This window comes from Cupressus sempervirens, chromosome 6 (genome assembly GCF_028749045.1).
Source record: "Cupressus sempervirens isolate cs-2001-9-10 chromosome 6, ASM2874904v1, whole genome shotgun sequence".
Taxonomy (NCBI): domain Eukaryota; kingdom Viridiplantae; phylum Streptophyta; class Pinopsida; order Cupressales; family Cupressaceae; genus Cupressus; species Cupressus sempervirens.
Genome location: NC_143123.1, coordinates 122,235,085 through 122,253,513, shown reverse-complemented (window position 1 = coordinate 122,253,513; position 18,429 = coordinate 122,235,085). Strand labels below are relative to the sequence as shown.

The 18,429-nt window shown below is 36.0% G+C and overlaps 1 protein-coding gene across 1 annotated transcript in view; it reads left to right on the top strand.

The window, feature by feature from the left end:
- The first annotated feature begins 760 nt into the window (after window positions 1-760).
- Window positions 761-18,429, top strand: part of LOC149551526 (cyclase-like protein 2) — a 175,723-nt gene continuing 158,054 nt past the window's right edge. Inside the window, exon 1 of the mRNA XM_089787024.1 lies at window positions 761-1,212. Within this exon, the coding sequence (XP_089643150.1) occupies window positions 828-1,212 (385 nt within the window). The 5' untranslated portion in view covers window positions 761-827. The remainder of the gene's footprint in view (window positions 1,213-18,429) is intronic.

Below are 18,429 nucleotides of genomic sequence, written 5' to 3'. Positions count from 1 at the left end.
TCATTGCAATTTTTTGTAATAACCAATAGAAGTGTAGATAATTTGTATTATTAAATTCTGATAAATATATGAAAATTCTCAAACTATATCATATGCAAATAAGTTTAAAAATCTTGAAATTTGATTCGACAAAAAGAAATATAAGTGCATTAAACAAAAACAATAGTTACCTACCGAATTCAACAAATATTTTTAATTTTAAAAAAGTAATGAACTAAAAGTTCTTATTCTTGTGTTTTATTGTTTGCACCTTTTTTCTCGAAAAAAATAGCGTGCTTTGGGATCTTATCTATTTAAAAAATGCCGAGTACCATTTAAGAGACACATTCCTAACAGTTATTCGAAACTTTTATCAATCAAGAGCTTATTTCGAAACTTCTGTCAATTTAGGGTCCGTTTGGTGAGCGGAATAGGAATACGTTTTCTGAAATACGTATTCTGAAATAGAACGTATTCCTGTTCTCCGTTTGGTTCAGCCAATATTTAATGAAAATTCGCGAACCCAAAATTTTATGTTTTCTGAAATAAAAAAATAGAATAAAAATACGTATTCCAATACCACCTATTTGGATAAAATTGCAAAATTCCATTTTTGAGCCAAAATTAGAATACGTATTCCTATTTTACCTCGTATTCCAATCCCGTTTTGGTGCATCCAAACAAAGAATTCAAAATTTTTGGAATACGTCTTCTGGAATACGTATTCCTATTCCGCTCACCAAACGGGCCCTTAAGAGCTGGTTGACGAACGCCGAAATACATGCTGAAAGGCTTAACAAGGTCAGGGTGAAAACTCCGTGTTTTGAGGAAGAGCAGTTCAGAGCAATATGTGGGTTCAGAGTGTCTTGCTCGTAATTGGTCTATGTGGGTCATATGTATTTGGGGTGGCTGCATCATCGTGCGAAGCTCAAGCTGAAGCTCATCCTGGATATGAGATATGTGAAGTGGGCGTTGCACCTTACAGAGATGAGAGAAGGGTTTGGGACATATCACATGCATATACACCAGATTTGCCTGTTTGGGATGACACAGAGGGTCTGGGTGACTATCTTTGGCTGGCGAAAAGCATGAAAAATGGGTCCCTGGCAAACAATTCTGAAATGAAGATGGGCACCCACACGGGCACCCACGTGGACGCACCTGGTCACGTGTTTCAGGAGTATTATGAAGGTGGATTTGATGTGGATACACTCGATCTCAAAGTACTAAATGGTATTTTGCAATTTTTACCCTCACAGTTATTTGGCTTATTTTCAGAGCATATGCTTAATTTCATATTAGCTGATGGCCAATATTGTTTGGAGTTTGCTTCACTTAGGTGTTAATGCGTTTGTAGGTAGAAATGATTTAAGTTGACCGTTGAGTGTGGCCATGCGACTGAAGTCTAGAGGCACAAAATTTGAACGATGTAAATAAATTCCTTTGTGGGTTTCCTTAGAAGGTCCCATGTGCTATGGTGGCAATAAGCTTCGCAGTGACCTAAACACTACCTTCACTTTTCGGGAAGTAGTAAAGTAGTACTGGTTGAACTCTGTGGATGCTTTGCCACTGATGTCTACCAGTAGTTGCAATAATTTAAGAAATTACCAGTTGACCGCATACCCAAATCGCCCCAAATATGTTTTAAGTTAATTATAGGCAAGGTTGCATGGGTACGTGGGTACGGGAACGGGAACGGGTATTTTTCAAAACAGGGGACGGGGGTACATGTGTATGTCTAATTTTAATATTTTATATATATATATAATTATCTTATAGAAAATCTGAAAATCAAAATATCAGTCATGAGTCATGACATTGAGCATCCAAAACAAGAAATCCAAAAATGTTTAAAGTTTAAAGTTATAAATTTTAATATATGAAACTGTGATAGTATGCTGAAGATTGTGATTGAAGGGTTTGGGAATTGCTCTGCTGTTTGAAGAAGTACTCACTCAACATTGATATTAAGAACAAGATGCCATACTGGCTGAGAAAATCAGAGAGGCCATACATGCTGAGGTGAGTCTCATGAGTCTATAAGCTGGCTGTACATGTCCAGGAGGGTTTATAACAGTCTGCAACAGTTCTGATATATGCCACAGCAATCAAAAATACCTGAAATCTAAGTCATACCAGTTTGAGCAAGGTTAGGAAAGGAGATATGAGGGTCTGAACTCTGAAGCAATCTAATGGTTTCGTTCATACTGGGTAGAGGGCTGAACAAATTTAAGGATAGAAAAGGAAGTGTTGTAGCAGCCTGTATCTGCATAAATTTATAATATATACTACTGCTGAATGTTTAAAAGTTTAAAGTTTTGAACTTTAGAGTCTAGATACTTAACAGAGAAGACAAACTTTAAATACAAACAATAACAGTAATAACTTCATAATGATAAAGATACTTAACAGAGAAGACAAATTTTAAATACGAACAATAACTTCATAATGATAAATCATATAGATAGGACATATTGATATTAGAAATGATAAACTTCTAGTTTAAGCTTAAAAGTTTAAACAGTGAAAATCAGAAAAAGTTTATGACTTTATAGATTATAATCTATTGTTAATCAGCATTGTACCAAAGTCTCAAACTGATTACATATCGAAATAAGCTTGATAAACAGCAAGCTGATATGCAAACAAAAAACTAAAACAAAAATCAGACATCTTAATCTATTTTCTAGTCTTCTATGTCTTCATCATCCATATCAAGGTCCTCAGTTATGATGCTGTCCAAATAATCATCACTCTCGAGCTCAGGTTCCTCTGCTGGTAGAATAATAATAGGCAAGTCAATAAGGCCATCTACTTCAACCTCTCCATCCACAAGGGCAGCAAGTTCTCCATCAGGTGAGATTTGATCCCATTTTGATGAAGGACCATCATTGTATCCAGGATCTAGACGAGAGAGGAGACGAAGTGAGCTGTGAATGTACACCAATTTCTCTGCTTTCTTTGACCCCAAACGGTTTCTCAATAGTGAATGGATGAACCCATAAGTACTCCAATTTCTCTCACAAGATGAAGAGCTAGCTACTTGTGAGAGCAATCTTATGGCAAATGATTGCAATTCAGGAGCTTCACCTCCATGGTTCCACCACCACTCTATAGGGTCTATCTTTAATTTCATATCATATAAAGCTTCCACAGAACCAAACTTACCTTTCCCACGTGAAAACTTATTCCATTGACTCCTTATAATTGCAGCATCCTCACCTCGGCCATAGATCTTTTTTATTGCAGCCCAAAATCCTTTCATTACCTCTCTATCCTGATGTGGAGCCCTCTTCCCAGTCACTTGTATATCATGCCATTTAGGATTAAGAGCATACGCAGCACAATGAAGAGGTGTGTTAAGCTTATTCCATCTTCCATGTAACTTCTCCTCTATCAAAGGATATAGAGAAGGGTCTTTTATATCAGTTATTGTCTTCACTTTTTCACACATGGAATCTATTGCTTCATAAATTTCTCCCAAACATGCCTTATCTGAATCTGCATATCTGATCAGCTCACATATGGGCTTAATAAACTCCACAACAAATTTCACATCAGCCCAAAAATGCTCATCAAGAATCATACCTCGCACCTCAACAGCAGTATCTGAAGTAGATTGTCTCCAAGCTGTCCATGCTTCACTAACAACTGTGGAACACAAAGCTCCCTTGACTTCACAAAGGCGGTCAAGAAGAATGAAGTAAGAAGCAAAACGTGTATCAGCAGGTTTGAGTAGCTCCACCTTGGCAAATTTACGATAGATGGCTTGTGTGTGGTGGTGATTGCATATAAACATTTGTATTTTTCTCCCCTTCTCTATGAGATCTGTAATCCATTGAAACTTGCCAATGTCTTGGAGTGCATTATTCAACGAATGCACACAACAGGGTGTCCAAAATATATGCTTGTACTTTTTTTGCACCAACATACCTGCTGCTTTACAAACAAGGGCAGCATTAGTAACAACTTGGACCACATGTGTAGCCCCCACCTCCTCAATGCCCTCACATAGCTGGGTGTGTAGAAATTCTGCATTTTTTTCTTGCCCTGAACAGTCTATTGCCTTCAAAAAATAAGGCCCTTTGCTGCCCATGATGTTAAGTAATGGACGATTTCTAGCATCTGTCCACCCATCCATCACAATACTGCATCCCTCTGTAACCCACACTCTTTTCAGTGGTGTAGTTTGTTCATCTAATCGACTTTTCTCTTTATCAAGTAAAGTAGTGCGAAGCTTTTCATATCCAGGTGGTTTATACCCTGTTGGTGCATGAAGGATAGCTTGGACCATCTCAATGTAGAAATGGGAGCGAGAAACATTAAATGCAATTCCATTTGCATAAAAGAATCGTGCAATTGCTGCATCAACAACATCTCGACCGATCACATCAAACAATTCTTCAATGGGATTTGAGCTGCCAATGTGTTGTCTCTTGCGGGCTACATCTGTAGTTGAGACATCTACTTCTAAATCTCCATGTTGACTCTGTACATGCCCTGTTGTTGAAGCATGAGAGCTCTTCTTAGCAACTTTCCCTTCAGCCCTTTCTTGCTCCCTTATAAGATCATATCGTTCCACCTCATTTGTACAAGGATCAACACCTACCCCAGATATGTGAAGGAAGTGAGCCTTCACTCTTGTGTAAGAACCTTTCCATTTCAAAGGGCAAAGCTTGCATGTGACCTCGGCTGATCCACCTGAACCCTTCGGCCCTCGAACACGATCAACATACTTCCACAAAGGATACAACGCTTGCTTTCCTCCACCTGACATTCTACCTGGAAAAATTTAAAAAAAATTCAATAATTACTGTCGAACTGTTGAGAAGATATTGTATAGCAAAATAAAAAAGAATTAAAGACTTAAAGTTGCTTTATATTGCTTTATATTTTAAATTTAACATCTAAAATAAATTTCACTTTAAAATTTAAACGATTATTTAAATTGTAAACATCTATTTAAAATTTTAAAAATCCATATTGATATTATAATTTAAATTTTTTAAAATTTAAGATGATCGTGTATTGTTACAAGTCAAAATACTAAATAGTAAACTACTAAAGGATAAATTAATTTAATTAAATCAATAAAATAATACTTTAACTAAATTTTATCAATTTTAAATTATATAAAAAATTAAAAATTAAATAAATACTAAAGTTAAACAATAACATTTAAAAATTAATTTCAATAAAGTTATAAAATGTATAAATATTGAAATTTAAAAATATTTATTAATTTTATTTGGTTTAAGACTTTAAACTCTAAGTTTAGTATTTACTATAGTTATGTAGTTCCATCATATATTATTATATTAAAATATTAAACTTTGTTAAAAGTTAAAACTAAAAGTGAAAACTTTAAAACTTAAAAGTTTAAAATAAAACTCAAACAAAATTTAAAAATGTTGAAAAATAATATTGTGTTTTGTAAACGCGAGCAGAACTTTTCATCAGCAAAATAAAAAATTAAAATACCTCTGTGCGAGCGCCGAGTCTGAGGTTGTAGAAAAATGGGGTGAAGCGTTTGAACTTTGCGTGGCGTCTGAGAAAAACGCGTGGCGTTTGAGAAAAATGCGTGAAACTGTCTTTGCCTTCCGTTTTCCGACTTTCTTTGACTTGCGGCTGCATTCAATGTTGTCTTCGACCTGCGTTCAATCTTTAACCTCGTCTTTGACCTGCTCGTGGATGGAGAGTGTTTAATGCCGCGTTTTGGTAATATAACGCCGCATTTTAGGTTACACTTTATTTCAACTTTCCAGCACGACAAATTGTGCCGCCTCTACCTTTTCAAAAGCTGACGTGGCGTTTCACAATTTAGGAAACGTGCCCTAGTCCGTACCCGGTACGGGATACGCGTACTAGTACCTGGTACGTGTACCAGGGGTCTGGGTACGCGTACCCGTGCAACCTTGTTTATAGGAGTTTTCGTAATTAAGATATTAGTCCAGGAATTAATGTTTAAACTAATTGCCTTTTAACAATAAGTCTACTGTGTAGACAGGTAAAGGTTGTTTTATGACATGCCAAATTAGCACACGAGATACCACAACCCTTCCCTTCGCTGTTTGGATGGGCACAAAGGGATAAAGTCATTGAGGCTCATATGTGATGCTTGAACATGCTATGAATCTACATATGCAAGTTTTTGGGTGTCTGTGTACTGGTTCTAAGCTATACTATGCATCTTGAAAAGCAAATTCCATGGTTAAATTATGTTGGCTGTGATGGAATATGCAAGCCAAGCTGAAGTAAATGTAGTCGCAAGTGACTTGAATAATCAAGTATTGTATATCCTTTCAGATAGGGATAATCATGGTTGACCGTTGTAAGAGTATATTGATAGTGTGCATAAAGTGCCATCTCTTCCCTGCTTTAATTATTAGAAAATCCGAGCTAGGAAGATGATTCCAGCTAGTTGTCACCCATGTGAATAGTTGTGGTGCCACAGGTGCAGGTTCTATCAACTAGTGCATCATAGGTGTTGCTCGCAAAAATTGGCTCCTCATTGCCTGAACATAATGGATGGGAGAATTATCTATGTTCTCCATTTGAAATTTCATCTAATACATGCTTTGCATTTACTAATTGCAAAAAAAATTCACTTGGTGCTTTTGTAGTATGATTCTTTGTGAGTCTTTTTTAAATCTATCTGCTATGCTCATTTCCACACATTGATGCCTATAGAAAGAATTGCACGAGGCCGTATGGACATGCTTAGTAGCTATGCTTACTTGATACCTATTCGTGCTTTCAAGGTAGAAATGCTTAAAATTTATTGAAAGGAGATTGAAGAAAAAAAGGTTAAAAATCATCTCATGTATATGTTCCTTCGAGGTTAATATAGAACGAGTAACCATCTTTGTTAATCAAACTAGAAACCATCTTTGTTAATCGAACGAGTAACCAGCTTTATTAAGTGGATATGACACAATCTAGTTAGAAAACTTACTCTTATGAATAAGATATGTGTCTCGCATTTTGATGATTGTAGTAACTCCTATGATATTACTTTATTGAATTGACACACAATCTCACAGTTTTCCTCTTTCATACTTGATTATTAGTACTTTGGAGGTTTAAGAAAAGCTGAAAATAGCCTTTCTTCAAGGGTTTGTGAAGTATATCAATTATTCAAGGGGAGAGAAACTTGAACCAGCAATTTAATCAGATGATACAAGAATGAGGTGCCACCTACTCCTACAGGTCACGCGTGCTTCTAAAAAAGAATAAACTTCCCAATCAGTGCATTAGAAGATATAGATCACATCTCAAAAAAGTGCAAATGAGTTTGATTTGACTCATATGACTGTTAGAGGGACAATGTAGTCCTTAGGATAGCCATCCTTCAAATCCATCCAAGATGAGCTGGAAAATTTTAAGAAAGGAGTGAATAACATCAATTGCCAGGTCACTTGTCTCAAAGCATTGAACTCTGGAGAAGCCATTAATGGTTTGCAAATAAAATAGAGGAGAATCTGATAGCTAATCTTACGAGCCTCAACTATGACATCCATCTCATCATAAAATGGTTCCGCATGCAAAGACAAAGACAAATACTCAGACTCCTTTAGAATAAAAAGTTGCATAACAATATCCATAGCAAGGAATCACGTATCAAGGATTACTCTGCTTATGTAGTCATAATGAATAAAAAAGAAAAATGTCAAAGGCACAAGTCAAGTACCCACCCACACATGAAATTCAAGACAACTTATATAGGGTTACTGTAGTTAAAACTTTCACAAGAGACTCCAGCAACTCAACAACTCAACACATCTTAGAATAATATTCAGTGAACAGTAACAGTAGAGCATGGCTATGTGTAAAAATTACCAGCCAGGTCTTCACAAAAATACAATTGGAAGTCTTCCCCTAGTTTTTCATCTTTGGTTGTTGAATGGACAGCATTTAAATGAACAGATGTCCAACATATGTGATACCTTCTATATCATATCTACATAACTATAAAGGCCATTTGCATAGCAAACAAGTCAGAGAAAATATCATGTACCATCCATTTACAGCTCGCATTCATTGCACAGTGAAGTAGCTGTAACGAATGGAGTAAACGAATTTAGGAGATAAACTAAATTTGTGAAATAACAGGTTTGGCTGAAACTTTCTACAATCTCACAAGATCTTCCTTGCCTATGGTAAACCCAACAATGCCTTTTTGCTTTTCCAATGGGCCATCCCCAAGTATCTACATGAAGAAACATGAGGGAGAAAGGGTGGAGGAGAAGAGGAATACATCTCCAATAAGAAAGGGGACAATCTTGGCTTTTTTATAGCTTCGTTATGAGATTATTATGGTTCACATGAACCAACCATATACATTTATAAGAAAAATGAAAATATGGACATGAAGGTGGCTATCCCATAAACATTTGTCATGCCATTGTTGTACAGTTTATGGTCATTTTGAGACTCGACTTCTATCAAGGCTTATTTGTACAATCATTTTATGTGGACAACACATGATAACAATCTTAAACAGTCAGATTCAACATTTTCATGGCTACTTCTATGAATTGTGGTAAAAATTTCAACCAGATGGTTGAGAACAAGAGTCATTGCTCTAACAATCTCATCTCCAAATGACAAGCATTTTACTTTCTATTCGATAGAGCTAAAAGAGAAAGAACTACTTCTCTAGGTCCTCCTGTGAAGATTTATTTTTCCATCATGAATATGTAAATAAGAAGCAATAAACATTCTGTCCGCATCAAAGTGATGAGGAAATCAATGCTTTTTCATACAAGTACTTCAAATCTTATGGTGCACTCATCCTTTCCCAAGTTTTTTGATTGGCACGGAGTTGCTCTTTCCCACTAAGGGGGTCATTCGATTAATATTTTTGATTTTAGAAATTGGAGTCGTGAATTGTTAGTGTGATAGGAGGACTCTTTTTGGCAAATAAAATCCTCAAGACTCAAGTAGAAGCTCTTATGTCATTTTGAAATTCAAAATTCCTGTTTTCAACATAAGACTCCCAAAGTCCTTCTAAATTTCTGTTGAAATATCCTTAATAATAATTTTGTCAATAACAGGTAAAAATATACAGTTAAACCCCAAAGACAATTTATTTATGAGATTTCCAGAGACCGATTGAAAATTTACTTCTTACTATTAAGAGCACCAAAATAGTCAAACTAGCAAATGATCCTCAACCAAAAACTTCACTAATCTTTTAATTTCAACAGTGGATACAAATTGTACCCATTTTATTGCATGATGCCTAGGCTAATGAATGTGATAATGCCTGATATGAATCAGACCCAAGTCAACTTCTGTGGTAGAGTCTGCAGACCCTTAATAGGGTCAAAATCTCTTATAGGGTATTTTTGATTAGTGCATCATTTTGTGGGTACCGTCCCCACTAGATTTTCCCTAGTTCAAAATATGGTATTATGAGTTTCTTTGTGGGATGTCTGATGTTTGATCTGAATGTGTAGTAATGGCAGTCTTAATACTTGCCCGCAGGAATTTTCTCACCAGTCCCCAATTGAATGTCCCACTGGTAACTACGCTGTCTTCTGAATAGAATCAAGTTATCAACAAATTAGTGCCAACCTGGGGCTACATCCAGACTGCGAGTTTTCCAACTATGGAATCAACAGATTAGTGCCAACCTGGGGCTACATCCAGACTATTGCAAACAGGGTTTTTGTTCTGTAACTCTTTACTAATTGCAGAGAATATCATAGAGCTGAAGAGATTATATATTGCACATAAAAAAACATAACGTATCTCTCCTCCCTTTGATTTCCTTTTTGTCTCTTCAAAAAACGTCTTTTTGCGTTCTTTCTATCTTGGATGGCCTATCAATGGAATATTTCCAAATTCATTGCTTTACGCCTTGGCATGTAAGCTACTGACCTGGCAGTGGGATAAGCTTTGTACAAAGAAGTCAAAGCACATAAAAGTGGCCCCATGCCTTATGACTGAAAACTAGGACCAAGTGATTCAGAAATAATTTGTCCCCTTTTATTAATTCACTTTCCTAGCCTTTTGGGGACTTAATAATGAGAAGGCTTAGCATTATTATTTTTTATTAGAGACGCTAAACAAGAGGGGACATTACAGTCCTCCCTTCTCCAGATTGCTGGTCCACTAAAAATCATAAATTAGGATGCTGCAGAATTTCTTTGCCTTTCTAGGTAGTATCCTCAACAGCTAAATCCTTCCATTAATCAGATATTTCCTGTAATAACCCTGATCGGTTATAACCTTGACAAACACCAATATTATTTTCTAATCAATTGTTTGAGATTTCGTCAAACACTTGTAATGCGAAATCTTACCTGCCATTCTTGTTTCAGTCTGTATGTTTTGAGATTGTGCGTTGCAAAATGTATTCTAAGATACCTCTAATGGTGCAATATGTAATGGTGTTTTCGAATTTTGAATTGATATGTATTTCAAATACCGAAATGATAAGAAATAACATATTCTAACACATGCCAATGCTTAGAAAATCTGAATTCTCTTTTTCAAGTTAATATTTAACAACCATTTATTGTTATAAATCATGAGAGAGATACAATACTAATTCTGAACAAGTTTTCAAGATGCCAACAGAGGAACCTGTGGGAAACCGACTTGTAAAGCCTCCAAAGGCATGAATGAATGGTCCCTTCTGATTTCAGTTCACACTAGTCACACTAGGAATGACTTCTAGCATGAGATGTTAACCTGGCACCTTCAGCAGTTGGCTGCCAGCAGCAAGGAGAAACCACAGCAGGGCTGTTGTGTATGAGCAATGGCCTAAGCAGGTCCAAACGCCCAAGCCACATAGGAGCTGGAGTTAGCAGCAGTGTTCCAAACACTACAAATAGGAATTCAGGCCTGTAGTAGCGCTCAATCTTGCACAAATTTTCACTCACTCTTAACTAGACAGCTAGACCAGTTTAGCTGCAAACGATCCTCAAGAGCCCTCAGACAGAACACACCAATTCGAAGGATGTTTAATCACAAGAATATGTGTGCCCAGATTTAGCATTAAGATAGGCAGCTATCAGTAGAAATTCTGGGAATCTCGAATAGATGAAATTAATAGGAAAAATCTTCAGAACAATTCCTGCTTGCAGTCGCGCATAGATTATATCAACAGTAAAATCACAAATGCCCAGCCTTGAGAAATCTAAATCAGAAATTACTAGAAATCAGAGATATAAATTACCAAACTTTCGAGGATAGATCTGTCCTCTCAGCCACAGTCAATACAGGAAGAGAAGACTCCTTAGATCTGATAACAAAATCAATCTCACTGTACTTCAGCAGTGGATTGATGCACAACCTCGATTTTCAAACCCTTACACCTCAGCAAAGGAACTGTAATCACCAAACTCAAAAACCCTCACAAGAATAATCAAAAGAAAATAGACAATTGGATGAATCATTTGCTTCATGAAGCCACCTTTTTTAATCCACTTGGCTTCACGAACACACCATTAATTAGAAGCTTCCATTAGATTCTTTAAACAAATAACTTTTCTAGCACATGGCTTCATGAAGATGCTTTTCACTTAAGAGGCTTCAACTATTAAATATAACAACTCCTTGCACTTATACATTTAATACCTGACTTAGGCTTATAACTAATTAAATAAATGACCCCTTCCAATGATGACTCAACCTTAAGTGAAATTATAAATATAAATGTAACATACACTTTTTCCTTGTCTTAACTAACAACTAACATATCAAAGAAATACAATTATTACTTCATTTTTATAGGAAGACAGTTATATCAGTTATGTTCATGTAAAAGAGATTAATGGTTAAAAACAGTTAAACAAAATTTCATAACTAAGAATTGAAAACACCATCAGTGAATTTACTATGGAAATTAAAATCTAAATACCATGGAATTTGAGGCGAATCATTCTAGGGATGCTTCTGCAACAACCCAGGTTAGTCCACAAATATCAATGTTAAATAACAATTGACGACTACCATCCAATGCCACTATATCAAATTCAAATGACGATTACCATCAAATACCACTATATTGTTTAGGCCATCACGTACCACTGTGTCAATTAGGGCATCAATTACCATTAGAACATTTAGGGCATCAGATACCACTATATCATTTGGGGCATCAATACCACTGTATCATTTAGGGCTTCAGATACCACTGTATCATTTAGGGCATCAATTACCATTGGATCATTTAAGGCATCGGATACCACTATATTATTTAGGGCTTTAGATACCACTGTATCATTCCTTTGCTTTCGATTTGCTTAACTGGGGCAATAACATAAAATTAGAAAATATGCTCATAATCAGTAATCTTATAAATGAAAGATTGAAATAGCAATTCATCAAATAAATCTATCTTTCGCAAATAAATATATTCCACATTCAGTTAGAAGATCAACCGATCTAACTAATTGCCAATTATATTGACGATAAGAGATGCTTTCATGTATAGAAATAACTATGAATATCAAGCATACAAGTAAGAAACAATGATACAAAACCATTCAAATAGATACCTAGACTTGTTTCTCAATTTCTTAAATTTTTTTTTTTTTGAAAAAAACTTGAAACATTTCTTCACAAACTTGAAAAAATTCATCAAAATCTCTAAAAAATTCATTGAAACACTCAAGAATGGGATAAAATGCTTACCTCTTAGTGTTTTAATGAACTTATGGAAGCCAACTCTCGCCCTACTATCGTTCCTCTTTGAAAATAATCAAGTTGCCTTAAAAATGCTAAAATGGAAGTCAAATGAGAGAGCAAACCCAACTGCAAACAAAATGGTGTTTGAAAGGCCTCTATTAGGGCTGTTTTAGGGTTTGGTAAATTTATTGTTGTTAGTAAAAGCCTAAAAGGCACGTGTTTTAATTTGAGTTTAAGTGGAAAAGTGTATTTTTTTTCCCTTTTGCTTTTTGTGAAGGCTTTTGGAAGCACCCGGATGTGCTGCGGGTGCCACCTAGATGCTACCCATAGGCATCCGAGTGCATTCGAAAGCCTTATAGGCTCTTGGACGCATCTGGATGTAGGCTTCTGGACACATCCAAATGCCTTTGGGTGGCATCCGCAAGGTTTTGCCTTGCCTTCGCGTGCTCGTCTACCTCTGCCTCCAGGCTTTCCCTGGATGAATCAGTATCCTAGATTAATTCTATTGTGTGGATACAAGTTTTAATTTGGAAAAGATATTATTATACCAATTCACCCCCCTCTCAGTATAACCACGTACTCTTCACAATCGACATATAGAAGGTGGTGTTCTAACAATACTCACTAAAGTGCAACCATCTAACTTGAGCACTTTGTTGCCGTGAAACATAATTTCTAAGGTAGCTCTCAACTCATTTGTTTACAATTTCTGTCTTCCCATCTATTTGAGGATGGTAGATGGTTCTTAGAGTCAATTCTGTGCTTGTCAGTTCGAACAATTCCTAGCAAAACATACTAATGAATCTATTGTCGTGATCACTAGCAATGGTCTTAGGTAGACTATGCATCTAAACACCTCTTGGAAAAATAATTTGGCAACCGAATGTGCTGAAAAATCTCTAGAGGCGACGAAGAATTGGGAATATTTTGTCAACCTGTCTACAACTACAGAGATACAATCCTTCCCTTGAATTCTCTATTGATATTCCTTCCCATTTTTGCTTAGGTATAGGAAGTGATTAGAGAAGACTTGCAGGGAATGTATGTTTTGATTTGTTTTGCTAGTCAACCAAGCATTATTGAACATGCTGTAACACATCATCTATCAACCCCTTCTAGGTAAACCTCTCACGAGTCTAGTGATAAGGTTTGAAGAAACCTGGATGTCCCGTCATAGGTGCATTGTGTAATGTTCTCAAAATCTTGGCCTTCAACTTGGAATTGAGTACAAGATAAAATTTCTCCTTGTAATAAATAATACCCTCCTTTATCGAATGCTTGCCATCTTGTACTTTTCCATCAATCAAATCAGTAGAAAATGTGTTCTCTGCATATTTTGAAAATAGTTGCGATTTCTAGTCGGTTGACATCTCAGCGAGAGAGCAGAGTGCTGATTTCTTGGACAAAGATTCAACAACAACATTTTCTTGCCCTTTATAGTCTAATTATCAAAAATCTTAAGCCTGAAACTTGCTCACCCACTTTTGTTGCTGCTTGTTTAGATCCTTGTACTCCAAGAAGTACTTGAGACTATTGTGATTTGTCCAAACCACAAATTTTGATCTCACTTGGTATTGTTTGAACTTAGCTAGTGTATGCATTGCTAACATCACCTTATCATATGTGGAATACTGTCTTTCTGGATCTCTGAATTTCCTACTCTCGAATGGAATAGGATACTTGTTTTGCATCTGGTTTGCACCAATGCCCTATCCTAATGCATCACACTTGACAGCAAAAGGCTGAGTGAAGTCAAGTAATGCTAATACTAGGCATGTGCTCATTACTTCCTTGAGTTTGTCAAATGTAAGTTGTGCCTTACTAGACCATTGGTGTGCTTCCTTCATAGTAAGATTTGTCAAGGGTGATGCCAATTGTTAGAATCCTTGCCGAAACCTCTTGTAGTAACAACACAACCCCTAGAACCCTCTCAATCCAGAAATATTTTTCGGAGGTGGCCAATCTAGAATGTTTTGATACACTTTAATGCCATCAACTTCAATTACATGTCCTAGGTAGAGAATCTCCGTCATCCCAAACACATTTGTGGAGGCTTTGCAAATAGTGACTGTGTCTCCATGGTACCTAAGACAACGTCCAAATGCTGCAAATATTCATCCCCCATTTTGCTATATGTCAAGATATCATAAATAAACCAAATTAAACTTCAATGAGAAAAGTGTGATTCATACAGGACTGAAATGTTTCAGGTGTGTTTGTGAGTCCAAAAGGCATGACAAGGAACTCAAAGTTCCCATAGTGACAATGGAAAATAGTCTTTTGCACATCTTCTTCTTGGTCACTAATTTGATGATAGCTTGAACAAAGATCAATTTTGGAAAAGTACATAGCCTTTTGTAGCTTATCTAGAAGCTCAATGATCCTGGTATTGTCCTCAATTTTCACTTCACAAAAATGTGGCAACCCTACGCAATTTTCTCATGGCTCTGTAGGTGTATCCTCTTTGTTTTAATTAGTTAAGTGTCATGAAAGCAATTCATCATCCTTGAGTTGTGTTTTATGTAACTTTATTTGTGTGTTGTTCTTTTTGAAGGTTTCTCTCAAGTCAAATCCCCAAATGCTTGTTAGTAAGAGTTTTTCTTTTTTGACTTGAAGCATTTAATTTTTGGCAACTTTCACGTCTTTTCTAAATTTTTCTTTTTGTTATAAATAGTTTTAAGTCTTATTTTGCCTCATGATAATAGCCCTTGCAATCTTGCTTGTTTCGAGCTAACTTAGGTCTCAAATGGAGTTGTCTAACTTAAGTTATAAAGGAAAAGGTGGGCTTTTTAGGGCAACAACACACCTTAAAAAATCCTCCAAAAGCGGGCTTTTATTGACAATTGCACGAAATAAATAGTTATAAATATTTAAAGTGAATTTTGAGTTGATTTTTAACCATAGTTTTTAATGTTTTAATGAAATTGACTTTTTCTAGTAAGTTTTCATGTTACTTTAATAATTTATTAAAATTAGTTACATGAGACATTTTAAATGCATAAAGGTGGGTTTTTTACCACTTATTGCATATCATCCACACCCAAATCACCTTATAAAAACCCATTGCCTATAAAATGTAAGTCCTAAATACATATTGGTGGGCTTTTTATATGCAATAACACATTTTTATGTGTGAGTGGGGTTTTTAATGTGCTATTAACTCAAAGGCTTATAAGTGCGGAATTTGAACCCAAACACACGTTATTGCATTCTAAAAGTCTATTAATGTGTTTTTTAAGCTTAAGTTATTATTTAAATGCATAATGGTGGGGAATTTGAACCCAAAAGCATATGTATTTTAAATTACATGTGTTTTTGCATTTCAAACACCCATTTGGACATGTAAAAGCATATGGTGGATTTTTTCAAGTGAAAAGCACATGCCTTTCTATTCTTAAAACACGTCATTACTTGTCCAATAGAGGTGTTTAGAATGTTGATGCATGTGGTGGAGTTTTTGAAGTGAAAAGCACATGCTTTTCTATTGTAAAAACACACCATTATTTTCATTAGCAAGCACATGCTTTTCTATTCTAAAAACACACCATTATTTTCATTAACGCTAGAAACTCATTATGGTGGGGAATTTAAAGACAAAAGCACATGCTTTTGCATCTAAAAAGCACGTCTTTACTCATAATAGAGACAATTTAGCTAAAGTGCTCATGGGTGGCGATTTTGAACCCAAAAGCATGGGTTTTGGCCATGAAAAAGTCAATCTTTACTGATTACTTCATGCGTTTATGATCAAACTAGCTTGGGTGGCGATGTTTGAGAGAAAAACATGTGTTTTTGAGTTGTAATATCCCACTCATTTTGGGCTTTTTCAGCACAAAACGGGATTTTGGAGTAAAGAATCACAAGATTCATCACCAAAACCCAATGATTTTTGTCTCCAAGAGGGTCAGTTTTGCATTATATCTCTCAAGGATCACTTTTGGCCATAGTTACACCACCCTAGGGGATGGTGGAATGGGGGGACAAGTTTCTAGGACGGGGAGACAGAGGGGCCTTAATTTGGGGATGGTGGGGGGACGACAGCGGGGGACAAGAGAGGGGGTATATATATATGCATATGGTACTTAAAATGCTAGTGGAGGTGGTGGAATTTGGTGGTGTTGTTGGGGACAAGGGGACAGAATCCCCAAGTCCTTGGTGCGTTGAAGTCTGCAGGACGTGGGGCAAAAAAGGGGGGACGCTATGCTTTTGGCTCATCAAATGTGCAGATTTCAAAGGATATTGTTGACAAACCAACCAATTAGGGTACTTTTTTGCCCAAAAAATGATCCATTTTATGCCATTTTTTTCATCGAATCCATATGTTTTGCTTCCAAGGTGAGTTTTGGGTGTTGTTGATCATCTGTAGCTTGTCTATCATTCCTTTAAGTTGCATTTGATGCCCTAGACCACATTTCTAATTGGCATTGGATATTGCATTTGATTTAGTCAATACAGTTGCAATTATTGTGCATTTTAATCCTCCAACTTCCCACACTTGGCAAGAAATGAATCCTGACTCTAAAATGCATTCATGTCAAGAGGATTGAGTCAAGACTCAAAGACTATATATGCCTCTTTGCTGCAATCTTTTCTAAATCCACAAATCTCTTGGATTTGCTTCAGATTTTGCACAAAGATTTGCAGCGACTTCTTCTCTTGCTTTTGGTGGGAAGAGGTAAGATTCTTTGCCAATTTCATAGGGCTTTGTTGTGTTCTTTTGTTTTTGTTTGCAAATCTCTTAATTTCATTTTCAGATTTGCATTTATTTTGTATATGGGATGTGTTCTTTCTATCTTCCATCTACATTCTCAAAGTTGCATGTGCAAGTTCTTCACCTTGTATGTGTAGTTGGGATTAAAAACCCCGTTCTTGAAAGAGACCATCAAAGAAGTGAGCTCATCTAACATGTACTTTTGCATCCAAAAACCTTAGTTTCATGCTTGTGTTCACTCCATTCATACCTTACATACCATTGCCACATGATTTAAAACTCATGATGGTGGTTACTTGTATATGCTTGTGCATTTACTCGTAATGAAACCACAATATCTCATTATAAGTGAATGTCTTTCCATTCAATTCCATGCATTTTCCATATATTATCCTTGCTGTCCACATCTGCTTGTGCATTTACTCGTAATGAAACCACAATATCTCATTATAAGTGAATGTCTTTCCATTCAATTCCATGCATTTTCCATATATTATCCTTGCTGTCCACATCTGCTATTGCCCTCCAAAAGCCCATTTTTGGGTTTTTCCACCTTATAAGCACATATTTTGAGCTTAAATGCATGTATCCACATTCCCTGCCCCAAAAGTTTCCAGCTATACTCCATATGCCAAAATTTCAAAATCCATACTTGTACATCAATGTAATAACCCCTAGCTGGTTATAACTTTAACCCTGTCGGTTATGACCTCAAACAAACATCAATTCTCTTTACTAATCAATAACTTGTCATTTTGTCAAACACTTGGCAGGCTGCACCATTCTCACAGTACAAATGAAATTCTAAAATTCCAAACACCAACTAGAGAATGCAATGAAGAGCTTCTATTATTTGGAATTATTTGGTTCTAAGTAATTTGCAATTTTGCACAGATGAAAGCAAAATATGGATATACAGTTCTGCCCTATAGACTTTACAAATAGACAACTCTGGAATGATAAATGATTCACACCAAACCTCTAAGTTTATTCATTAGCAAGCAATCCCACTCGATTACAATTTATCACACTGAAATTCACAATTGCATAATTAAATTGAATGATCTCAAATGGAACCTGGATAGATTGCAATAGCT